Consider the following 25,576-nt stretch of genomic DNA (forward strand, 5'->3'; position numbering starts at 1 on the left):
AAGAGTCTATATTTGAATATCATAGCTTTATGCTGTACTCGCTAGCAGAAGGTAAGGCCCACGAAACGGCCCTTTTCATCCATGGCTAGGCTGTCCTTGGGGAAGATGGTGGTGGCCGCCGTGTATGTCGTCCCTTGTTCCACCTGTGGGTTTAGATCATCCCTCAGATTTACCCTGGAGATTCCAAGTGCGGAGACACCTGTAGGAGGAAGGCCGAAGGGAAAGGTCAAGTCCGGAGCAGAGGCGTGGACCGCTCAGGCTGCTGTTGGAGCGTGCTGGGCTCAGAAGCCGGGTTCTAGCTCGGAACAGCGGAATGGCCAAGGAGGTCCTGGCGCGAGGCACGCCACACAACTCTCGGATGCCAAGACAGGGACCATCCATTTCTCAATACGCCAGTGGCCCTGCCCTGCTACTGAGCCTCATCAGCCTGTATAATGGCAGCTGAAGATAATGCAGCTCAGGAAAAGCAAGTATGATCTTAACAACCTTGTAGCTGGAAAGCAAGTTCCAAATGAAACCTAATGGAGACAACTACCAGAATGTATAGAAGTTTTTTTTTCTTTTTTTTTGAGACAGAGTTTTGCTCTTGTTGCCTAGGCTGGAGTGCAATGGTGCTGTCTCAGCTCACTGCAACCTCTGCCTCGCGGGTTTAAACGATTCTCCTGCCTCAGCCTCCCAAGTAGCTGAGACTACAGGCGCCCACCACCACGCCCGGCTAATTTTTGTATTTTTGGTAGAGACGGGGTTTCACCATGTTAGCCAGGATGGTCTCCTGACCTCAGATGATCATCCGCCCGCCTCACCCTTCCAAAATGTTGGGATTATAGGCGTGAGCCACCGCGCCCAGCCCAAAAGTTTTTAAAAAGGAGTCTCTTGGAGGCAAAGGGACAGAACATTATTGTTTTTCATCATAAACCTTTCGGTGCAATCTGATTTTCTTTTTTTAAACCATGTACTTCCACTATTTTTATCCCAAAAAAGGTTTTTAATGTATTTAAAAACAAAGCAAAGAATGGTGTATAATACACGTTAGGTTGTTGGGAGGTCTGAAGCACACTCCGAACCGTAAAATGACCTTGTAGTTATCTCCTTAAAAACCCAGTGGGGGCCGGGCGCGGTGGCTCAAGCCTGTAATCCCAGCACTTTGGGAGGCCGAGACGGGCGGATCACGAGGTCAGGAGATCGAGACCATCCTGGCTAACACGGTGAAACCCCGCCTCTACTAAAAAATACAAAAAAACTAGCCGGGCGAGGTGGCGGGCGCCTGTAGTCCCAGCTACTCGGGAGCCTGAGGCAGGAGAATGGCGTAAACCCGGGAGGCGGAGCTTGCAGTGAGCCGAGATCCGGCCACTGCACTCCAGCCTGGGCGACAGAGCGAGACTCCGTCTCAAAAAAAAAAAAAAAAAAAAAAAAAAAAAAAAAAAAAAAACCCAGTGGGGGGTGGGCCGGGAGTGGTGGCTCATGCCTGTAATCCCAGCACTTTGGGAGGCCGAGGCGGCGGATCACGAGGTCAGGAGTTCGAGACCAGCCTGACCAACATGGTGAAACATCGTCTCCACTAAAAATACAAAAATTAGCCAGGCGTCGTGGCGCGCGCCTGTAGTCCCAGCTGTTCAGTCGCTGGAGAATCGCTTGAAGCCGGGAGGCGGAGGCTGCAGGGAGCAGAGACCGCGCCGCCGCATTCCAGCCTGGGCGACAGAGAGAGACTCTGTCTCAAACAAACCAAAACTGAACTACGGAGACGCCCTCAGCAGTTACTTCCCCTGGGTCGCCGCAGGCTGCGGGCAGATACTCCGGCCTTTAGCGGCGGCGGCTTCGGCGGGGCGGGGCCGCGGGACTCTCGCTCCTCGCGGGAGGCGGTGGCTGCGGAGTGCGCACGCGCGGAACCGCTATTCCCTCCTTCCCGAAGCGCCCCCGCGGTGCTGGCAATAAGGCGCAAGATGGCGGCGGCTGCAGCTCCGAGGAGGTAGGCAGTGGGAACCGGCGTTCAGTCTGGCCCGTGCCAACAGTGGCTCCTCTCTCCCCCGTAGTTCGAGGAGACCACTCGCTGCCCCTCTGGCACGATCGTGGATGAGCCTCCTGGCAACTGAAATGGGAAAGGCAGCGCCCCCGACTCTGGGAACTGGACCGAACTCCGCAGTAGTGACAGCTGCCAGACCGTGAGGAGAGGACGAGAAGACCCGAGCCCTCTGCTACGAACACTGGCAGCCGATGGAAAATGCAGACGGAATTGGGACAGTGTGCAGAGTTCTCCAGGCGACGGATTAAGAGAGACTCTTGAAGAATAACGCTGTGTAATCACGGGTTCTGCTCAAAAGAAGTCCTCAATGCCCAGTGTCTTATTTGGCTTTCAGGGTTGGTGAAAGAAAAGGCAAAGTAGATGCTTTTTAATGCTAAGTCATTTAATGTAGCACCATTCCTTGAACTTCTTTCATCTCTAAGGTCGTCCCTTTCACCTGATGATACCTTTGGGCCATCGTGCAGGCATGTGTAAACTTGGAGATCTTCCTCAACATCGCACCATACCTAGGGTTCATTCAAGGCAGAGTCTCCTTGCAAAAGCATCGAAAACAATGTAAAGTCGAAGAGAGCAGAGCAATACCTGCAGAGTTGGAAAATGTGGAGGAGGCCAATCAAGGGACAGAAAAAGAAGTGCAGAGAATCTTGGAATTGTTGCAAAATTATTCTGGAGATAGAAAAGTCTCCTCTAGCCTTTCCCTTAGTGATTAATACAGGTTTTTAAGTGGATAGTAAAATCCAAACAGAAAGAGGTATATGTTATATAATGAAGCCTATTTTCAAAGTATACCTGAAATTTGTCTTTATAATGTCTCTTTCTTGAGAGTTTATAAAGATGTCATTATTCTCTGGGAAACAAATTGGCACATTCATAAAAGAGAAAAAAATGAAAAAAATCAGGCCCAACTTTCATTTTACAGATGAGGAAACTGTGACATAGAGAAATGACAAAGATCACACTGAAACAGACCTGGGAACTGGAGCCCAGCCATGCTCCTTGGCCCAGTACCTCTTCTTATTCTAGGAGCTCATACCCCTTTGAAGGAAACACAATATGAATGTGTCTTCAAATGATGCTCATAAACCTCTTCATCATACTGAGGGAGGGAGATAAGGGGATTAGTTCTTTAGGATCTAGACAGGCTTTTAAGAAAATCTTAGCCAGGTGCAGTGGCTCATGCCTGTAATCCCAGCACTTTGGGAGGCTGAGGCAGGTGCATCACCTGAGGTCAGAAGTTCCAGACCAGCCTGGACAACATGACAAAACCCCGTCTCTACTAAAAATACAAACATTAGCCGGGCATGGTGGTGGGAGCCTGTAATCCCAGCTACTTGGGAGGCTGAGGTAGGAGAATCACTTGAACCTAGGAGGCGGAGGTTGCAGTGAGCTGAGATCGCACCAATGCACTCCAGGGCAACGAGTGAAACTGTCTAAAAAAAAAAAAAGTAATCTTAGCAGAGCTCTTGCTAAATGATAAAGACTTTGGCAACTGAAATCCTTTTTTTTTCAGAGAACTTAAGTAGGGACGGGATAATCACTAATTGGGGTTGTGTTTAAGGGAATTCAAGCCTCTGAAATCTCTTCCATCTGTAGGTCTGATGATTTCGTTACTGTCTTTCAGTACATCTGCGCAGGAAGCCTGGGGAACTAATCCCTCTTCAAAGTCTACATTGAATAGGTATTATGTTTGCCTTTTCATACATGTTAGTTCACTTAGTCTTCACCACAGGCTTTCTAGATTGGTATTATTCTTAGTCTACCTAAGGAGTTCACAGAGGTTAGGTAACATGCCCCAAGCCACACAGATGATAGGCAGCACAACCAGACGATATTACAGGTCTCCAGATGAGTGAGCCGATGATGACATCGTTTGTTCCCGAGCCCCGCCCCCACGTAGGTAAGCGCTTGCACTGCTCACTGGGTCATCAGGGCAAGTTGCTCCCACTGCCCTCTTGTTCTACCGGCTGGAAACAAAGCTGCAACAGAGGCCCCCTCCTACTAGGAGAAAGGCATTTTAATTGGCACCTCCTCACAAAGGCTCCAGTGTTCTAGAGCTTTGCATACAGGAAGATTCTCGTTGAACAATGAAGCCAACCCTCGCTTCCAAAATTCCCAGTTTGGTAGGTCACTGTGGTTGAAGAGGCTTGAGACACCCTGAGACAAGCTGGGACCATGATGACAGGAACCAGTTTGTGAAGGGAGGAGGCTGGGCTAATGGGATCTGGGGAGCCAGATAATATCCGGACCTTAGGTAGCTTGTGTTACTCCAGTCAGCAGGGTTTGTGTTGTTTTTTGAGACAGTCTTGTTATGTTGCCCAGGCTGGAGTGCAGTGGCGCGATCTCGGCTCACTGCAACCTTCACCCCCTGGGTTCAAGCAATTCTTGTGCCTCAGCCTCCCAAGTAGCTAGGACTACAGGTGCGAGCCGCCACGCTTGGCTAATTTTTTGTATTTTTAGTAGAGATGGGGTTTCACCATGTTGGCCAGGCTGGTCTTGAAGTCCCGTCCTCAAGTAACCTGCCTGCCTCAGCTTACCAAAGTGCTGGGATTACAGGCGTGAGCCACTGCACCTGGCCAAGAGCATTTGATGTTCTTGGATGAATAGCCACTTTCACCTGGATCCAACCAATTTTTGCTGCCCTAGGGAGCATGATCCAGAGCTCCCTCAAGACAGAGGATGTGCTAAAGGCAAACTCTAGAGGTCATCCTATCCCCATGCCTTCCGCCTTTCTAAAGATAAGCTCTTCTGCCCTGCTGTTACCACTCAGTACCCTAGATTAAACCTGTTCTCATGTTCATTCTGCACCCATGACTATATTTCTGCTTCCTGGAAGGTTATAGCCATAGGGATGAAAAACTCACCAATCAGCTGTGGCCTTCCTGAGGCAAGTCAGTCACCTTCCTACTCTGGTATCTTCCATGGCTACCAGTTGGCCACAGAACCAAGCACTGACTCACCAGCCTCCACAGTCTGGTTCCTTTTCAGCCTCTTTGCCACCCCTAGAGCCCATACTGCATCATCCATTCTGGCCATCTCCGATTCTTTCTTGCTAGCTCCCACTTTTCCCTGCATCCAGCCCTCTGTACTGTTTCATCTCTTTGAACATTCTTTTCTCCCTGCATCCTGGGCCTCCATTCAAATCTTCCTCTTCCCTGGAAGTACAGCTTCCGTGGTTAACATCACAAAGCAAAGCTGACTTCAGCAAACTTTCCAAGACAACCGGGGACCAACACAGTTTAGATAAAGCGGATAAAAATAAGGTGGCTTTAAGATCACCTGTAGTTCAGAGGTCACCCGGGGGATTAGGATCTATGCAGAGACCTGCAGAGCCAAGCGGCTTCCCCAAGGGACCCCCTTCGTGCTGCTGGAACCTGCCCTACCCCTCAGGAGAAACTGGGCTGCCGTAGCTGAGTTACACAGGCGGCTGTGGGCCAGCCCGGAGCAAAACTGTGTTGCTTGGCATTTCTCCAGCTCCTCTCGTGGCTGACTTCTGTGACTGTGCAGGGATTCATGCTCACCACTGCACTCCACAGTGACATACCTGAATTTATTTAAAAAGAATTTATTCACCCGTGTTTGCTCCCACTTTAGCCCCACTCCGTGCGCCCTTCCCCTCATTCATCGCAGTATGAAAATAACCCCCAAATGGGACTGCTGTGCTTGAACACCTCCCATCATGCCTCTTATCCTCTGCATGCATTTACTTAGTTCCTGAAGCATACGGACCCCTCACCTGCAAACCCCGCCTCAGCACACACCTCGCTAGGTTGGAGGAAGTCCTGGTACCCGGAGCAGTTTGCTTTGGTTTGGCAGTGTCAGTGATCTCACAAACACTTGGCTGGCCACGCAGTCCTATCTATAACTTTCAGCAGATAACTCAAGTGGGTGACGGGGGCAGAAGCCAGGTCTTGGTTCCTGTGTGTGACCCAAGGCTCCCCAGCACAGGCCCCACCCCTCTCATCTGGCTCAGCCAGGTCTTGCAGAATGGGCTCTGCTGAGATCCAACCAAACACATTCGCTATTTGTTAGGTGAACTCATTCCTGGAACCTAGCAGGTATTCAGTTTATGGCTGACTCTCAAGGGAATAAAGGGAAAAAGGAAAAGCGGGTCTAATGTCCTTTGGATTATCTTTACAAAGCAAGAGCGGTCTGTGAACTTGTAATCTTCAGAACAAACACTGGGCCTATCCAGGTCTGTCCGCAGTTCCCAAAGTTGTAGCTCCACAATGAGCTATGATATAGACCAGCCACACTCAGTGACGGCTCCTGGTTCCTCACTTTCCAGGGCAGCTTCAGTTCCTGCCACGGTGTCAGTGCGGATTGATTCCTGCTGTGTTACTCAACAAACTCCTGACCCTGGGCTCTGGGCTGAAGAGCCGGCTCCAGAAGGTGTTAATCATCATCACTCAGGTGTGCGGTCCTCACAGAGTCCCGGTGCACCTGGGATCCGAGCAGCTCCACCTTGTCTTTGCTGCCTTCAAGGTTCACATCTTCAGGGTCCCACTGTGGAGAAAAGGTACAAAGAGCACCTGGGTGGAACAGATCGCTGCTTCTCATCTGTTACAACCCCCGACCCAAACCAAAGCTCCAATTCTGGTTCTCATGATTCAGGCACAGACAAGGACAAAAGGGTAAGGACAAGTTACCCAGGTCTTTGTTTCTAGGACCTAAGGAGGCAAGCATAACTTTAAATCAAGGAACTAATGAACAACCACCCTCAACATAACAGCTCCACCTTCCTTCCCACCCTCCTTCTCCACTATTCTTTGCCTCTACCAAGTCCTTATCTAGTGAGACTGAGTCACGTTCTCCTTGTCCTGACTCCATGCCTAACTCATTCCTGGAAAAAAACCAGGCACACTTAATCCTTTTTTATTTTTTTAAGACAGGGTCTTGTTGTGTCGCCCAGGCTGGAGTACAGTGGTGCAATCATAGCTCACTGCTGCCTCAAACTACTAGACTCAAGCAATCATCCTGCTTCAGCCTCCCAAGTACCTGGGACTACACTTGTGTACCACAATGCCTGGCTAAGTTTTTAATTTTTAGTAAAGTCTTGCAATGTTGCCCAGGCTGATCTTGAACTCCTGGACCTAAGCAGTCCTCCCGCCTCAGCCTCCCAACATGCTCAGCTTACAGGCTTGAGCCACCATGCCTAGCTTCAACCTATTCTTTATGGGCCAGGTAAATACCTCTTCCTCCAGGAAGCCTTCCTGACTGTGTTAGCCCATTGGGCGCTCACTTGCCTCTCTTTGTACTACCTAGTCCACAGATTTGCCCCTGAGCACGGATAGCCCTGGCGTTTATGTGGACATCTGCCTTGTCGTCTCAGGTAGGTGATGAGCTCCACAGGAACAGAGCAAAGGTTCACTCCTGCCTCCTACATGGTGTTTCCTCTAAACCTGAGGCTCAGCAGACTTGTCATCACGTAAAACCCAATTCAGAGTGGGGGGCACTGCCAGTGAATAGTTCATCACCGACTCAGATGAGTTTGGGAAGTTGAAATTTGCAGGAGTGAGTGAAGGGTTAAAACAAGTGGGCACAGAAGCCTTGACGAAGCTGCCTGTGAAGCCCTCCCGTTGTTCTAAGAGGGTGGATAAGAGCCCAAGGGGATTCTTAGTGTTACCTTTGAAGTTCCAGCCATGGAGGCAAGTAGGGATTGGGCTCAAGTCTTCCTCCTGTCACTAATTTGCCTTCATTTTGGAGGCCTCAGTTTCCCCACGTGTATGCTATGGTATTGGATCAGCAACGAGATAAGAAGATCTCTCCCATTTCTGAGCGTCCATGATGATTCTGAGGCACAGGGTCACATCTGACAGTACCAGGAAACCCAGGAAACAAGAAGCAAAGGTGACACAGATGTGTCTGCCTGGACAGATGATCTATCTGGATGATAATAGACCCAGGCATGGACATGCCCTCCCAGAAAGATGCTCGAACAGCTGCTCACACTGAAGCTGAATCAAACATTCCAATCCCTAGAGGTGCCAGATAAGATCCTGAAGGCTCCCTGAGCCACCGACATAATGGCCATGCCACGCCAATGATAAAACACAAACTGTGACTTTGTTTTGGACAGAAATAACGAGCCCGGTTTGTTAGTGATTTACTGATCACTGAATCGAGTACTAATACTTGGCGACTTTAAAAGCCATCATGTTAAAAAGACCACCTGATTCTCAGTGTCCCTGCAGTGATTGTGTTCGGGCAGCTTATCCCCCGTACCTGTTTGGGGCTGTGCCAGCCACTTCCAGTGTGACCATCTCATTAACTTGCGGTCGCAGACTTGGCTGTACCCCTTTAACCAAATTCCTTTCTGACATTATCAGATCCCAAATCAAAGAGCTCACTAGGCCCCTCAGCCTACGTGACCCACCTGGCCAGTGAAAGAAGTAGGGCCCTGTTCTGTTCTCTGAGGATGGCCAGTGTGCTCTTTGATGAAAACTGTTTCTAAGCAGAGGCCTGAGACCAAGGTCACTGTTCTCAGAGTGGGTTCTTGACCAGCCACACCGGAAGCACCAAGGCTGCTGGCTAAAAACACTGATGCCCCTGGGTAGGGGGTTGAGACCTAAGGTCTGGCATTTTTACAAGCTCCTAGGGTGATTCTTAGATGCCCAGATGATTGAGAACCGCTGCTCTAGCTTCTTTTTTTTTTTTTTTTTTGAGACAGAGTCTCGCTCTGCCACCCAGGCTGGAGTGCAGTGGCCGGATCTCAGCTCACTGCAAGCTCCGCCTCCCGGGTTCACGCCATTCTCCTGCCTCAGCCTCCCGAGTAGCTGGGACTACAGGCGCCCGCCACCTCGCCCGGCTAGTTTTTTTTTGTATTTTTTAGTAGAGACAGGGTTTCACCGTGTCAGCCAGGATGGTCTCGATCTCCTGACCTCGTGATCCGCCCGTCTCGGCCTCCCAAAGTGCTGGGATTACAGGCTTGAGCCACCGCGCCCGGCCTGCTCTAGCTTCTTAAATGGCTGCTAAGAATTCTTCTTGCCAACCTTGGCCAGTTCAGCTGCTGGCAAACAGAAACCTGTCACTTTGATCAAGTGAGCTCTTCAAACTAGTACAGGCCGGGCGCAGTGGCTCACGCCTGTAATCCCAGCACTTTGGGAGGCCAAGGCGGGCTGATCACCTCAGGTCAGAAGTTCGAGACTAGCCTGGCCAACATGGCGAAATCCCATCTCTACTAAAAATACAAAAATCAGCCAAGTGTAATGGCAGGCGCCTCTAATCCCAGCTACTTGGGGGGCTGAGGCAAGAGAATCACTTGGACCTGGGAGGCAGAGGTTGCAGTGAGCTGAGATTGTGCGATTGCACTCTAGCCTGGGCAACAAGAGCGAAACTCCATCTCAAGAAATAAATAGGCTGGGCGCGGTGGCTCACGCCTGTAATCCCAACACTTTGGGAGGCCGAGGTGGGTGGATCACCTGAGGTCAGGAGTTCGAGACCAGCCTGGCCAACATGGCAAAACCCCATATCTACTAAAAATACAAAAAATTACCACAGACATGGTGGCAGGCGCCTGTAATCCTAGCCACTCGGGAGGCTGAGGCAGGAGAATCGCTTGAACCCGGGAGGTGGAGGTTGCAGTGAGCCGAGATCATGCCACTGCACTCCAGCCTGGGCGACAAGAGTGAAATTCTGTCTCAAAAATAAAATAAAATAAAATAAATAAAATAAAATAAAAGTAAATAAGTAAAAATAAAGTGGTACAAATCTTAGAAAACATTTAGAATCTATATTTTCTGAATCTCTAGAATAATGTGTTTTAAAACTTCATTTCATTATTTATTTACTTATTTTGAGACAGTCTCACTCCATCACCCAGGCTGGAGGCATGATCTCGGCTCACTGCAACCTCTGCCTCCTGGGTTCAAGTGTCTCCTGCCTTAGTACCCGGAGTAGCTGGGACCACAGGTACGCACCACCACACCTGGCTAATTTTTGTATTTTTAGTGGAGATGGAGATCTCGCCATGTTGGCCAGACTGGTCTCAAACTTCTGACCTCAGGTGATCCGCCCCCCTCAGCCTTCCAAAATGCTGGGATTACAGGCGTGAGCCAACGTGCCTGGCCTAAAACTTCATTTTATAATAAAATTATTGCTGGAAACCAGGCATGAAGAGAATCTGAGCAAAAGATCCATTTTCATATCAGAAACAATCCTGGGAGATGACAGGCACAGGTAGTTGTCACAAAACATGCCCACCTGTCACTTGGAGGTAAGGGTGGCATGGAGACAGCAGCTGGCTGCCCAGGGTCCCAGAATGACAATGTCTAGAAATGTTTATTGCAACAGCTACTGCAGCCATGCCTGCCACTACTACTGTTGTTCCAGGTCATGTTTCTTCACTGGGTTACATATCTTCTTGGTCCCTATTACTTGGGCTTACCTGGATACCCCCAAAGCAGAAAGAACTCTGAACTGAGAGAGCCCTGAAAATCCCACTGATTCTCAGTCTTGCCTCTCATTTTGACTTTTTTTTGTTTTTGTTTTTTTTAGATGGAGTTTCGTTCTTGTTGCCCGGGCTGGAGTGCAATGGCGCAATCTCGGCTCACTGCAACCTCCACCTCCCAGGTTCAAGCGATTCAGTTGCCACAGCCTCCTGAGTAGCTGGCATTACAGGTATGTGACACCACGCCTGGCTAATTTTGTATTTTTTGTAGAGACAGGGTTTTGCCATGTTGGCCAGGCTGGTCTTGAACTCCTGACCTCAGGTGATCTGCCCACCTCGGCCTCTCCAAGTGCTGGGATGACAGGCGTGAGCCACCGCGCCTGGCCTGACATTCTTTTTTTTTTTTTACTAAAGGAATGCGTCATGGGTCCAGCCATCTAAGGAGGTCTAACAAGAACAGGAACTGAAGTCAGGTCATAGGAAGTCCCTCCTGGAAGGGAAAGAGCATGATTGTCCATACCTGCTCCGAGTTTAGGGCCTCCCAATACTTCTGCTGCAGAATAAAAAGAGACAGAAAAAGCGGTGGACAGATTTTGCCACCATCACACAGCAGAGCGGAGCTCAGGGCCAGCCCCTGTCTGCTCAGAGTCAGGAGACAGGCCCTTAGACGGCTGGGGGCAAAGGAACAGGTGACTTCAGCAAGCAGGAAGGCAGCAGCTGCCAGCAGTTACACTTTAGTTAAATGATCAATGAGATAGTTATGATAATTACGAAGGGCTGCACATCCTGGGAAAAATTAAAATCTATCAAGATTTAAAAATTACTATTAGTAGAAATTATTATTATTAGGAGGAGCGGCAGTAATAATAATAAATCTCCCATTTATACCCACATGGCTGAGATGATTCAACTCAAACCCATAAAACTGAGATGCCAATAAAATTCCTGCCTTGCCAAGATTCATTTGTAGTCAGCGTTTACTGCATGGCTGGTTCCACTCCAAACCTCAAATATGTCTGACTCAAGTTCTTGCAGGGCAGGCATCACGTCTGCCCTTGTTACTCCATCACCTCCTGCAGCGCCTGGGAAATGTATGTTTCTGATGTGAGCTAAGAATCTATGAATATCTGTTACACTGATGTGGGAAAGTCTATTAAATTAAATAGCAGGCAGTCCGAACAGCCCACAGGATTAGGGTTATTATCATATTAAAACAAAGCATGTTCAACTTATGTTTTTCATTTTAAAAAATTATTTAATTTTTTGAGAGGGGCTTGCTCTGTCGCCCAGGCTGGAGTGCAGTGGCATGGTTATAGCTCACTGCTGCCTCCATCTCCTAGGCTCAACTGATCCTCCTGCCTCAGCCTCCTGAGTAGCTGGGACTACAGGTGTGTACCACCATGCCTGGCTGATTTTTATTTTGTTTTTTAGTAGAGATGAGGTCTCCCTATGGTGGCCAGGCTGGTCTTGAACTCCTGAGCTCAAGGAATCCTCCCACCGTGGCCACCCAAAGTGCTGGGATTATAGGCATGAGCCACGGCACCTGGCCTAATTTTCTTTCTTTCTGTCTGTCTGTCTGTCTATCTATCTATCTATCTATCTATCTATCTATCTATGATGGAGTTTCACTCTTGTCGCAGGCTGGAGTTCAATGGCACAATCTCGGCTCACTGCAACCTCCGCCTCCCAGGTTCAAGCAATTCTCTTGCCTCAGCCTCCAGAGTAGCTGGGATTACAGGCACCCACGACCATGCCCAGCTAATTTTGTATTTTTCGTAGAGATGGGGTTTCACCATGTTGGCCAGGCTGGGCTCGAACTCCTGACCTCAAGTGATCAGCCTGCCTCTACCTCCAAAGTGCTGGGATTACAGACGTGAGCCACTGCACCCACCCAGGCATAAATCATTTCATCCACAAATATTTCAAAATGTATCTCATAGATAATGACTTAAAAAAAAAAAAAAAAACAAGAACGATGCCATTATTATACCTAACAAAATTAGTGGTAATTCCTTAGCATTCATCTTTTAATAATATCCTGCTGAGGGAACATAAACTGGAAAAAAAAAAAAGATTAATTGGAAGGGATACAGATTACTAAATTGATGGTTCCACACCCTCTGCAAAAGGCAGAAATGTCGATGATATAAAGGAGGGTTGAAAAAGTTAACTTAGTGAAAAAGTTTATTAAAAGCCAAGCAAACAAACAAGCAAACAAATAAATAGGCTCAAGTCCCCCGACTCTGTTGAAATGAAACCTTGAAACTTCTTTACAAAGCTTAAGTCTCCAGCGTTACAGGCAATCTAAAATTTGAGAAGAGTGCCCTCTAGTGGGAAATAGTCAATATTTTTTTTTTATTTTTTTTTATTTTTTTTGAGACGAAGTCTCGCTCTGTGGCCCAGACTGGAGTGCAGTGGCCGGATCTCAGCTCACTGCAAGCTCCGCCTCCCGGGTTTACGCCATTCTCCTGCCTCAGCCTCCCGAATAGCTGGGACTTAAAGTTACTTGATAAACCGCTAATGATAGTGCGCCTATAAAGAGTACAATTAACCCAAATCTTTGTAACCGAGGTCTCTCCTCAACCCCCAAGACTAAAAATAAATAAAATTATACAGTCTTTTCCCTGTTTCAAGAGCAAATGTGTTCATTATAGAACATTTTTCAAAAAACAAAGATCTACCATAATTCTATCCTTAGAAGAAGGCCTCTACAAAGATTAAACAGCCCTCTGAATCATGTATGTATTATGTGTAATATAATAAAAGCAAATGACTTTTCTCCTTTAACATACAATGAGCATTTCCACTTGCCCTTAAAATCACCTTCAGAAACATGATTCTATCACTGCCTCAAACCACTGCATACGGCATTTTAATTTGCCTCATATCTAAAAAGCACACTTTTCTATGCTTCTGAAATCCAGAAGCATCCTACAGCCTTTGTCTATGTAGCATGTAGTAATGTTTCTTTAATTCTGAAGAGTTTAGGATGTGTCTAAGTTACTGAAGAAATCGGGTCACTTTCGAGGCTTACATTTTAGACTGTGGAAGCCAGATGGGGCCTCAGAAACCATTTGTCCAACTCTTTACTCTTACATTTGGGGAGAAGTGATGTCTCCGCAGTCTTGGGGAGGTGAGATGGTGCTGGACTTGGGATGGATTATAAAGTTTAAGACTGGTCAGACATTTACCAGCTTCAGTTCTTTTTCTTTTCTTTTTTTTTTTTTTTTTTGACGGAGTCTCACTCTGTCACCCAGGCTCGAGTACAATGGCGTGATCTCAGCTCACTGCAACCTCCGCCTCCCAGGTTCAAGTGATTCTCCTGCCTCAGCCTCCTGAGTAGCTGGGACTACAGGCACGCACCACCAGGCCTGGCTAATTTTTTGTATTTTTAGTAGAGATGGGGTTTCACCATGTTGGTCAGGCTGGTCTCAAACTCCTGACCTTGTGATCCGCCCGCCTCAGCCTCCCAAAGTGCTGGGATTACAGGCGTGAGCCACCGTACCCGGCCAATGGTCTGTATTTCTTACCTGCTACATCTGACAGCCCTCCTCAGGATCATGAAAGGCTTCCTGGAGGAAGGGGGATTTAGACAGGACAGTGAAAGGTAGGAGAAGACAGACAGACAGAGAAACCCAGAGGAGAGAGAGCTGGCCGGGTGCATGGGGAAGGACCTGCAAAGATGGCACAGATCGGGAGGTGTCCTGGAGCGCAGGCTTAGGAGCCTGGGCTTAAACTGTAAGCAGCAAGGAGCCCAGGAGGCCTCAAGCAGGGAGGCACTGGGCTGGGGTCGAGGGGTGGACAATCCTGCTGTATTCCCTGCAGGACAGAAATGAAAGAGGGCAGAGCACTGCTGCACCGGAATCGGGAGCTCCCGCACCAGTCCAGGTGGAATAACGAGGCTCTTACCTGGACTTGGGGCAGACAGATTGGAAATGCATCTAGAGACTCAGAGTACAGAAGTCTTCCAGAGTGGTGTCTGGGCAGACGGCAGCCTGCACTGCTGTGCTACAAGATTCATTCACACATTCTGCTGGTGGTTTACTTTTCCGTTTTCCTGATGGAAGCCTTTCTGTGTGTAAGAACTGACTCAGTGCTGGGCGCGGCGGCTCACGCCCAGCACTTTGGGAGGCTGAGGCGGGCAGATCACCTGAGGTCGGGAGTTCAAGACCAGCCTGACCAACATGGAGAAACCCCATCTCTACTAAAAATACAAAATTAGCCGGGTGTGGTGGTGCATGCCTGTAATCTCAGCTACTTGGGAGGCTGAGGCAGGAAAATCACTTGAACCCAGGAGGTGGAGGTTGCGGAGGTTGCAAGACTCTGTCTCAAAAGCCCCTATGTGCATCTGCCTCCTGGGTCAAGGTTCTTTCCCCGGCACAGCCTGTTTCTCTTTGGGGCCCAGTGCAGCATCTATTTCATGCATACTTTTTCTCCAGAATGAATGATTTGGCTTTAAAAAGGGCAGACATCCAGGGGAATATACCCTGATCTGCTGGTGCCAGAAAGTTGAGAGAGAGAATAAGCAGTTGGGTTATCAAGGGTCTTAGGTGCAGAATCAACAGGGACACATGGGCCTGGGACTTGGCCCTCTTCAGACAGAGCAATCTGGCATTTGGCACTGTTCTCATGGTCCATACAGGTACACCCGCACTGGGCATGCGTGCACACACCCACATGCACATGCACACCCACACAGGACTGCACTGGCTGCAGTCACAGGCCTTCTTCACTATGCAGACTTTGTTCCAATGACAGAAACAGCCTCCTTGCAGAGTTCCTATAAAGCTTATACCCAGTCTCTGGCAATGCTGGGAAGCACAGAAGGGAAAAATGACTAGATGCTGTAAATGTACTTTTGTCACAAAGGCGGACTGAACATTTTCTTGAATCCCAGAGGCGAAAGAAAAAGAAAGAAAAGGAAGCCTTTAAAAGGTACAGGAGGCTGGGCACGGTGGCTCACACCTGTAATCCCAGCACTCTGGGAGGCTGAGGCGGGTGGATCACCTGAGGTCAGGAGTTCACGACCAGCCTGGCCAACAGGGTGAAACCCCGTCTCTACTAAAAATACAAAAAATTAGCCAGGTGTGATGGCAGGCGCCTGTAATCCCAGCTACTCGGGAGGCTGAAGCAGGAGAAGCACTTGGACCTGGGAGGTGGACGTTGCACTGAGCCGAGATTATGCCATTGCACCCCAACCTGGGTGACTCTTTCTCAAAAAAAAAAAAAAAAAAATAAATCTACAGGAGCAGCAAACTTCAGGCCTTTCACAGCATAAGTGTTTGGTTCCTCCCCTGCTGTCACACATACCCCTGACCCATTTAGGTAAAAAGAACAGTGAAATGTGATGCCCGTAGGGGCTTCAATGCTGGGGGAAGTCAAGCCTGCTTTTATGATACAGGTTCTGGCTATCCTAGAAAGTCACTTATGGGAGTGAAGTCCTGCTCTCTCTGGGCCTCTGTCACCTACATGGAGACCCCAGGCACGGGACTCTGGGCTCAGGAACCCTTATTCACCATCGGTTCATTGTGCCCTTCAGATGGCTTGGCCAGGAGTGAGGCTGACCTCGTATTGAATGGGTGGGCTGGTGAATGAATGAATGAATGGATTCACAGTCTCCGTGGAGTATGCCGTCTCCTATGGAGAGGTACAGAAACCTGCACAGCCCAGGAAAAAGACCTCTCTACACGGTTACTGGTCACACTAAGGCTGCCACATGATTCGTCGGTACTCTGACCAGTGCAGCCAAGTTCTCCTTCCATGCGAGCCCCACATGCCCAGGGTCCTGTCTGTCTCAGCTGTCTCCTGTTCTGACACTCCTTGACAACAGAGTCAGAGCACAGCTGAGTGAAAAGACACCTGGGCAGAGGGTTCATTTTCTCATCTGTAAAATGGGAATAATGGATAATAAACACGCTCCTGCACACCTCCCTGGGTACCCGTCTCTGGCAAGGCAGTGGAGTGCGGTGGTTAATAAGAGAGGCTTCAGAGCAGACAGAACTAGGTTCAAACCCCAGTTCTGCCACCACTTCTTATCACCATTATTATGTTTTTTCAGGGAAGTGACTTAAACTTACCTAGTCCCAGTCTCCTGACTCAGGCTGTCAAGGCAAACGGTGCTAGGAAAGGATAGGCCACACCGTGCCTAGCACAGTCACTATTCGCAATGAGCACCGCTTTTCTTGTTACTGGATTTAAAACACTTTATGAACTGGAGTGCTGTGGGTACCACGGAGTGTTGAAACCACTCATTTCTCCACTTCCTCTAGCGTACTGCAAGAAGCATTCAAAACAGTCCGTCCATGCCCCGAGAACTTGGACATAAAACCGCCACCCCATCCCAGAGTTAATCACCAAATCACAAAGGACCATAGATAAGGGAAACACGTCACCTTAAAGACACAGAGTGGCTCCCAGGCCCACAGACCCCTCAGTGGGAGTCAGAGAGCATTCACTCATCAACCCAAGGATCGAACAGAAGCCGAGTTGGTCAGTCACAGACAGACAACGGGAGGTGGCTAGGGAACGGCAGCACACCTTGGCAGCCAGGCCGGGGCAGTCCAAGAGTGGAGACAGACACCCTGGGTGGTCTGAGCCCAACGCCATGAAATATTTGAATTACGCAATTCTCTTGGGAGCAGAAGAAGTCACGAACCAGAGGAAGTGAGGACGTGAGGCCCTGACTTCAATCTGTATGCTATGTCCCTCCAGAGTATGGTCTGGAAGAGTGAGGCAGAGGACCAGACTCTCCACTGTGACTGGTTTACCAAGTGTCTGTCACCCTATGCGGTGGGCTGGGGCCGGTCTATTGGTCCCTCACGGATGTTTCCTTCAAATTCCCACTGGGACAAAATGTGTGCTGCATGAGTGACCCAACAGCCAGGTGAAGTGTGGTGTGACACTTCATCTGCTCAAAGACACCGCCTCGCCCACCTTCAGCCGCCAACGAACCAGGATCTTCAAGGAATATCGCTTCAAGCAAATAGGGGGCATGTCAGACCAGAACAGCCCCACCACCTGGGAGGCGGCCATTGTTTGGTAGGCTTGGGGTTAATTTTAATTTTCTTCTTCACATTTTTTACACTTTCCACATTTTTTTTTTTTTTCTTTCTTTCTTTCTTTTTTTTTTTTTTTTTTGAGACAGAGTCTCATTCTGTTGTCCAGGTTGGGGTGCAGTGGCTTGATCTTGGCTCACTGCAACCTCCACCTCCCGGGTTCAGGCGATTCTCCTGCCTTAGCCTCCTGAGTAGCTGAGATTACAGGTGCGTACCACTGTGCCTGGCTAAGTTTTGTTTTGTTTTTTGTTTTTTTTCTTTTTTTTGAGACGGAGTTTTGCTCTTGTTGCCCAGGCTGGAGGGCAATGGCACAATCTCGGCTCACTGCAACCTCTGCTTCCTGAGTTCAAGCGATTCTCCTGTCTCAGCCTCCCCAGTAGCTGGGATTACGGGCATGTGCCACCGCACCTGGCTAATTTTTGTATTTTTAGTCGAAATGGGGTTTCACCATGTTGGCTAGGCTGGTCTTGAACTCCTGACGTCAGGTAATCCACCCGCCTCAGCCTCCCGAAGTGCTGGGATTACAAGTGTGAGCCACCAAGCCCGGTCCATTTTCCAAATTTTCTACCAAAACATTTATTTTTGTTTTGTTTTGTTTTAAACAGGGTCTTACTCTGATTCCCAGGCTGGAGTGCAGTGGCACAATCTGGGCTCACTGCAACCTCCGCTTTCTGGGCTCAAGCAATCCTCCCACCTCAGTCTCCCAAGTAGCTGGGACTATGGGCTTGTACCACTATGTCCAGCTAATTTTTTATTTTTATTTTTGGTAGAGATAGGGTTTGTATTTTTAGTAGAGACGGGGTTTCACCATGTTGTCCAGGCTGATCTTGAGCTCCCGAGCTCAGGCAATCCGCCCATCTCAGCATGTCTCAGCCTCCTAAAGTGCTGGAATTACAGGAGTGAGCCACCATGCCCAGCCCAGAAACATTTATTACTTTTAAGAACAGAAAATAGGCCGGGTGCGGTGGCTCATGCCTGTAATCCCAGCACTTTGGGAGGCTGAGGTAGGTGGGTCACGAGGTCAGGAGATCGTGACCATCTTGGTCAACATGGTGAAACCCCGTCTCTACTAAAATATAAAAAAAAATTAGCCGGGCATGGTGGTGCATGCCTATAGTCCCAGATACCCAGGAGGCTGAGGCAGGGGAATTGCTTGAAACTGGGAGGCAGAGCTTGCAGTGAGCCAAGATAGCGCCACTGCACTCCAGCCTAGTGACAGAGCAAGCCTCCGTCTCAAAAAGAAAAAAAAAGAAGAACAGAAAATATAGATTACCAGAAGGCCCAGAGGATCACAAACCTGAAAAAAGATTTCTTGCTCATTTATTAGTAAGTCTATATTCAGTCTATATTGGAAACTTTACAATCCTGTTTGACCTGCTATTATCTACGTTTAGTTTGGTATTAAGCAATCTCTTTACAGGACCTCAGCAGCTTCGTCATTTGTATTATCTGTATGTTTTAGGGCATGAAGGAGGAAGACCGTGGTGGAAAGTGGGTGGGGGTTACGGGGAGGGAGGCTGCAGCTGCTGAACTTCTAAAAATATATTCCTTGTACATGGCGAAAGCATTCATTTCCACTTGCTTAATTTAAGTATGTGACCCTGTCTTCTTGGAATTTACATTTTTTTTTTTTTTTTGAGGCGGAGTTTCGCTCTTTCGCCCAGGTTGGAGTGCAGTGGTGTGATCTCGGCTCACTGCAACCTCCACCCCCCAGGTTCAAGTGATTCTCCTGCCTCAGCCTCCTCCGTAGCTAGGATTACAGGTGCCTGCCACCACGCCCAGCTAATTTTTTTTTTTTTTTTTGAGACGGAGTTTCGATCGTTGCCCAGGCTGGAGTGCAATGGCACGATCTCGGCTCACCAAAAGCTCCGCCTCCTGGGTTCAAGCGATTCTCCTGCCTCAGCCTCCCCAGTAGCTGGGATTACAGGCATTCGCCACCACGCCTGGCTAATTTTGTATTTTTGGTAAAGGTGGGGTTTCTCCATGTTGGTCAGGCTCCTCCTGAACTCCTGACTTCAGGTGATCCACCCACCTCGGCCTCCCAAAGTGCTGGGATTACAGGCGTGAGCCACCCAGTCTGGCCACGCCCGGCTAATTTTTGTATTTTTAGTAGAGACAGAGCTTCGCCACGTTCGCCAGGCTGGTCTCGAACCTCTGACCTCAGGTGATCCACCTGCCTTGGCCTCACAAAAAGTGCTGGGATTATAGGCGTGAGCCACCGTGCCCGGCTGGAATTTACATATTTTTAACAATAGATTTCTAGAAAAGAGAGAGATAAGAGTAGAGAAAGAACAAAGACCGCAAAACAAGAAAACAGCCCAAACCAGCTACAAGGACAAATTTCTGAAATTTTCAAGTTCACTGTGCAGTCCTTACCTCAACCAAGGGTGGGTGGCAAGAGTGGACCTTGTTTCCGCAGAACAAATGTTACTTCTCCCTCCCTGTCGCCATCCCTGAGTCACCAACGTCACTGTCCCTGCTCACTGAATGCACTCTGCCATCATGCTCACTCCGGTCCCCTTTAGGCTTAGATCTCTGCCAAGACTGCTGGCTCCAGGCTGCCAGCCACGTGCTGTGGGTGTCCTACGAGTTCTGAGACCGGATCCGAGAACCACACAACACAGAATGACATAGGAATATGAACCCAAAGGATGCAGAGTCCCTAACTCAAACCCAGCCCTCAGGCCGGCTGTGTTCCAGGATGCAGGGACAGAGAGATGCAAAGGCAACCCAGGCCACCGTGGCTCCCGGGGTGCACGGCCAGCAGTGGAAGCGGTGTTAGAAAGGTACGTGCTCTAGGCTGGGCGCAGTGGCTCACGCCTGTAATCCCAGCACTTTGGGAGGCCAAGGTGCGTGGATCACCTGAGGTCAGGAGTTCAAGACCAGCCTGGCCAACATTGTGGAACCCCATCTCTACTAAAAATACAAAAATTAGCTGGGCAGGGTGGCAGGCACCTGTAATCCCAGCTACTGGGGAGGCTGAGGCATGAGAATCTCTTGAACTCAGGAGGCAGAGGTTGCAGTGAGCTGAGACCACACCACTGCACTCCAGCCTGGGTGACAGAGCGAGAACTCTGTCTCAAAAAAAAAAAAAGAAAGGTATATGCTCAGGGGACTCAGAAGAAGGAGCCGTTAGTCTCTGGGTCAGATTCTGACCTGTGGCAAAAGGGCCAGAGAAGAGTCCGTGGCCAGGCAGTGCTCCCGGTGAGGGAGGGCGTGTGAAGCCGGGCAGGCTATGAGAGGCCTGGACTGCCACCCTGAGGAATCCAGACTTTATCCCAGTCAGTGGATCTGAGTTTCAGATTTCAAGGGCCAGTTTAAGTTCAACCAATCTAGGGGACTTACAATGGCTAATTGATTATTTTGCCAAATAAGGCCAATTAAACCCCAAACCAAAAACTCAACACCAACTACTGCTTGCTATTCCCATTCTTTCCTAAAACGGCATTTAACACCAAAACAGTTGGGAGGACAGAAACTCAAAACGGAAGACGGTCCTCTCCCCCCACCAAAAGACAGCGGGCAACTGTCTACTGACACACAGGCGGCCACTACATCGCCCTTGTGGTTCTCATTTTTCCACCGACAAACGGAAGCCTCCTCACTGAATGGGGGTGGGAATCACAGCTGTGGACCAAGAGAGAGAACAGCTCAGACTTGAGAGTTACGCCTGTGTGTGATCCAAGCTGTGACGTGTGTTTTATTCACAGATATAAAAACTCAAAATGAGGTAAAGTTTATACAGTGTCAGCCACGGTGCCCACCACAGGGCCCACTTGTGTATGGCACCACTACACAGCAGGATGTGGCTGCTGCTCCTTAGCGGGGAGAAAAGCTCCCATGCAAATTAGTTTGAGAAGCAGAGAGACTTTTTTTTTCAGACAGAGTCTCGCTCTGTTGGCTAAGCTGGAGTGCAGTGGTGTGATCTTGGCTCACTGCAATTTCTGCCTCCTGGGTTCAAGTGATTCTCCTGCCTCAGCCTCCTGAGTAGCTGGGATTACAAGTGTGAGCCATTACGCCTGGCGAATTTTTGCATTTTTAGTAGAGACAGAGTTTTGCCATGTTGGCCAAGCTGTTCTCCAACTCCTGACCTCAGGTGATCTGCCTGCTTCAGCCTCTCAAAGTGTCGGGATTACAGGTGTGAGCCACCACACCCAGCCAACACCGAGACTTTTTTTTTTTTTTTTTGAGACGGAATCTTGCTTTGTTGCCCAGGCTGGAGTGCAGTGGCGCGATCTCGGCTCCAACTCCCGGGTTCACGCCATTCTCCTCCCTCAGCCTCCCAAGTAGCTGGGACTACAGGCATCCACCACCACGCCAGGCTAATTTTTTGCATTTTTAGTAAAGATGGGGTTTCACTGTGTTAGCCAGGATGGTCTCGATCTCCTGACCTTGTGATCCACCCGCCTTGGCCTCCCAAAGTGTTGGGATTACAGGCGCGAGCCACTGCGCCCAGCCCACCGAGACTTTTAAACATTTGTTACTCATTCATTTATCGTGCAAGTGATCTGTGAAGACCGGACTCTTAATATGCAGTGTCCTTGAGACTAATGTGACCGTGGAAACCTCTTGTCAGTACTGTACTGACACACTGTAGGAGCCCCATGGAAGTTCATTCTTTTTTTTTCTTTTTTTTTGAGACAGAGTCTCGCTCTATTGCCCAGACTGAAGTACAATGGTGCGATCTCGGCTCACTACAACCTCTGCCTCCCAGGTTCAAGAGATTCTCCTGCCTTAGCCTCCTGGGTAGCTGGGATTACAGGTGCCTGCCACTACGCCTGGCTAATTTTTGTATTTTTAGTAGAGATGGGGTTTCGCCATGTTGCCCAGGCTGGTCTCGAACTCCTGACCTCAGATGATCCACCTGCCTCAGCCTCCCCAAGTGCTGGAATTACAGGCATGAGCCACCGTGCCCGGCCTCATTCATTATTCAGCAGGTGTGAGGTTAACGTGGCTAAGATGAGAACAGCTGTGCGAGCCCCAAGGAGCACCCAGCAAGTGTCCGTGAACGACGGCACCCACGCACCCACCCAGCAGGCAACAGCCGTGTACCTCCAGGTCGGAGTTGATGGAGGAGACCTTGGAGGAGCTGCTGGAAGACACTCGGGCCCGGATGACCTGAACGGGAGGGTACGATGGGGGCTCCTGCAGCAACGCATCTCCAGCGCTCGTCTGTTCGTCACCTGGCAGCCTGGTGGCACTGCAGCCTGCCTGCAAGGTGTGTGAGAAAGGGCAGGCAAGGACACGTAGTTTAGTTTTGATGGTTGAATTGTCAAAGCATTCACATACTTCAGTGTTCAAAATGTACAAAAGGGTGTGCAGCGCAGCATCTCCCTGTGCTCGCCTGCCCCGGCCACCCAGTTCTCCCCAGGGACAGCCAGTGCCCAGTGTCTTGTGTATCCCTCCAGATACACTAGACATATACAATCAAATGCAGACCCATATTTCCCCCGATTTCCAAAATGATAGCACACATTCCATTCTCTTAAGCACCCTGTTTTTTTTCACCTAACACTATGATTTAGAGATAGTTCTGTATCAGAAGATTTGGGAGCTTTCTGGTAGCATTTTAGGTGTTCCCAGTCTATTTAACTCATCCCCTACTAATGGGTGTTTCATGTGTTTCTAGGCTCTTGCTTTTGCAATCAGTACTGACTGCAGTAAATTACACTGCAGTACATCCAAGATTTCAGAGTAAAGGATACATTCCTAGAGGTGGAATTGCTGGATTAAAGAGAGTATGTACGTTTGAAATCTGTATAGCTACTGCTAAAAACGCACCCCACAGAGGCTTTCCCCATGCCCACCAGCAGGGCATGAAAGTGAGTTGGGATGAATTAGGAAGGTTTAAGGTAGAAAGAAACTTGTGAGATTTTCTATGTATCTATGTATCTATCTATCATCTGTCTGTCTGTCTATCTATCTATCTATCTATCTATCTATCTATCTATCTATCTATCAATCAATCTCAGACCAAAGCTTCCCCCATGGGCTCATGGGGGCTCCCTCAGAGACCTACAAAGCTCCACCAGCCGAACTTTTGAAGTCCTACAGGATTCATGTCATTCCACTGACACATGACAGGGCAAACAACCTGCTTTCTGGACCAGCATCTTCCACTAATTAACCATGTGATCTAATGTATTGGTTCGTTTTCACGCTGCTGATAAAGACATATCTGAGACTGGGAAGAAAAAGAGGTTTGATGAGACTTACGTTCCACATGGCTGGGAAGGCCTCACAATCACGGCGGAAGGCTAGGGGGAGCATGTCATGTCTTACATGGATGGCAGCAGGCAAAGAGCGAGCTTGTGTAGGGGAGCTCCTCTTTTATAAAACCGTCAGCTCTCCTGAGACTAATTCACTGTCGCGAGAACAGCATGAGAAAGACCTGCCCCCATAATTCAATTACCTCCCCCTGGGTCCCTCCTGCAACACGTGGGAATTCAAGATGAGATGTGCGTGGGGACACAGCCAAACCACATCACCTAATAAAGAAAGTTGTCCTCTCTGAGTCTCGGTTTCCTAATCTATAAAAGGGGATGATAATCCCTGCTTCGCCCCCAGGGAGGGGTGTCATGGGGTTCAGATGTAAATGCCTGGGACACATGAGAAGAATGGCTACGAGTACTCGACCCAAATCAAGCAGGGCTTCAGCCCTTGATGGGTTAAGTGCACAGGTTCCTGTGAGAGTCAGGAGGACCGGCAGAGAAAATCCACAAGAGAAACAAAGGCAGCATTCTGGAAGCAGGAACACACATGAGGGCCCACCCTGCCGCCCAGCTGGGAAGGATGCTGAAACAGAAGGCTCTGGATGGGAGTGGGGAAGCAGAGGCCTCCCAGGAACGACGACGACAAATTTTATAAACGCCCAGGGCCTGACCACACCTGCATCAAGAGATAAAACAGAGTTTTCAAATGCTGCAAGCCGAGGATGCAGGAGCCGATCCACATGGCCCCATGAGGCCCCTTTGCCCCTCCGGAGGCTCAGCCTGAACCACGATGCTGCTCCCCCTGCGTCTCCTGGAAAGTCGCTCCTTAGGACCAGTGCTCGGGGGGTTGCTGGGAAAACAAGGGAGCACCTCTGCAGCTCTCCTTACCCATTTCCAGATGGGTATGTATCAGTGGACAGAGCCGACAGGGTGCCTGTTTCCCCAGAATCTTGCCCAGTCAGACATTCACATTAAAACAATGTTTAAAGCTGCTAACTGAGCAGGTACAAAATGGTAGCACAGAGAGCATATTCTCTTTATAAAAGCCCAGGTCCCTGAATCGGGCAGGCTTAGTTTGAATCCTAGTTCTGTGATTTTTCTAACTGTGGGATCTTGGGCAAGTTACTTAACCTCTCTGTGCCTCAATTGAAAATAACATTATTAATTGTTAATAAAATAATAATAATAGATATAGGCCAGGCACAGTGGCTCACACCTGTAATCCCAGCACTTTGGGAGGCCGAGGCAGGCAGATCAGTTGAGGTCAGGAGTTCGAGAACAGCCTGGGCAACATGGCAAAACCCCTTCTCCACTAAAAAAAACACACACATAAAACAGCCAGGCATGGTGGCATGTGCCTGTAGTCTCAGTTATTTGGGAGGCTGAGGCATGAGAATCAAGAATCTCTTGAACACGGGAGGTGTGGGTCACAGTGAGCTGAGATCATGCCACTGCACTCCAGCCTGGGTGACAGAACAAGACTCTGCCTCAAAAAAAAGAAAAGAAAAAGAAAAGAAAATAGAAATAATAATAGTATCTCTCTGCTATGGTTTGGATGTGGTTTGTTTGGCCCCGCTGAATCTCACGTTGAAATGTGACCTCAGTGTTGGAAGTGGGGCCTGGTAGGAGGCGTCTGGATCCTGGCGGAAGAGCCCTTCTGGTGGGTGAGTTCTCACTCTGTTCTGTAAGAACTGCTTGTTAGAAAGAGCCTGGCACCCCTTCCTCTCTCTCCTGCCATGTGGAGCCTGCTCCCTTTTGCCTTCCCCATGAGTGGAGGCAGCCTGAGGCTTCACCGATGCAGATGCTGGCGCCATGTAAACATGCAGAACCGTGAGCCACATAACCCTCTTTTCTTTCTGAATTACCCAGCCTCAGGTGTTCCTTTATGGCAATGTAAAATATA

General features: G+C 49.1%; 1 protein-coding gene and 1 long non-coding RNA gene across 4 annotated transcripts in view; both read right to left on the bottom strand.

Annotated features, from left to right (window-relative positions):
* Nucleotides 1-2,384: 2,384 nt before the first annotated feature.
* LOC108584751 lies at nucleotides 2,385-4,399 on the bottom strand. Of its 3 annotated transcripts, none has more exons than XR_004182365.1 (4): nucleotides 3,781-4,399; nucleotides 2,990-3,055; nucleotides 2,810-2,867; nucleotides 2,385-2,602 (listed from the first exon to the last, which is right to left on the bottom strand). It is a non-coding gene; the product is annotated as an uncharacterized LOC108584751 (long non-coding RNA). The 3 variants fall into 3 exon arrangements; XR_004182364.1 differs by having other exon boundaries at nucleotides 2,990-3,116; XR_004182366.1 differs by lacking the exons at nucleotides 2,810-2,867; nucleotides 2,990-3,055.
* A 1,149-nt stretch (nucleotides 4,400-5,548) lies between these two features.
* The window catches only part of TMEM44 (transmembrane protein 44), a 43,500-nt gene continuing 23,472 nt past the window's right edge, over nucleotides 5,549-25,576 (bottom strand). The window contains 2 exon segments of the mRNA XM_031663900.1: nucleotides 5,549-6,523; nucleotides 22,514-22,672. Coding sequence (XP_031519760.1) covers nucleotides 6,413-6,523; nucleotides 22,514-22,672 — 270 coding nt within the window. The 3' untranslated portion in view covers nucleotides 5,549-6,412.

Source organism: Papio anubis, chromosome 2, assembly GCF_008728515.1.
Source record: "Papio anubis isolate 15944 chromosome 2, Panubis1.0, whole genome shotgun sequence".
Classification (NCBI taxonomy): Eukaryota; Metazoa; Chordata; class Mammalia; order Primates; family Cercopithecidae; genus Papio; species Papio anubis.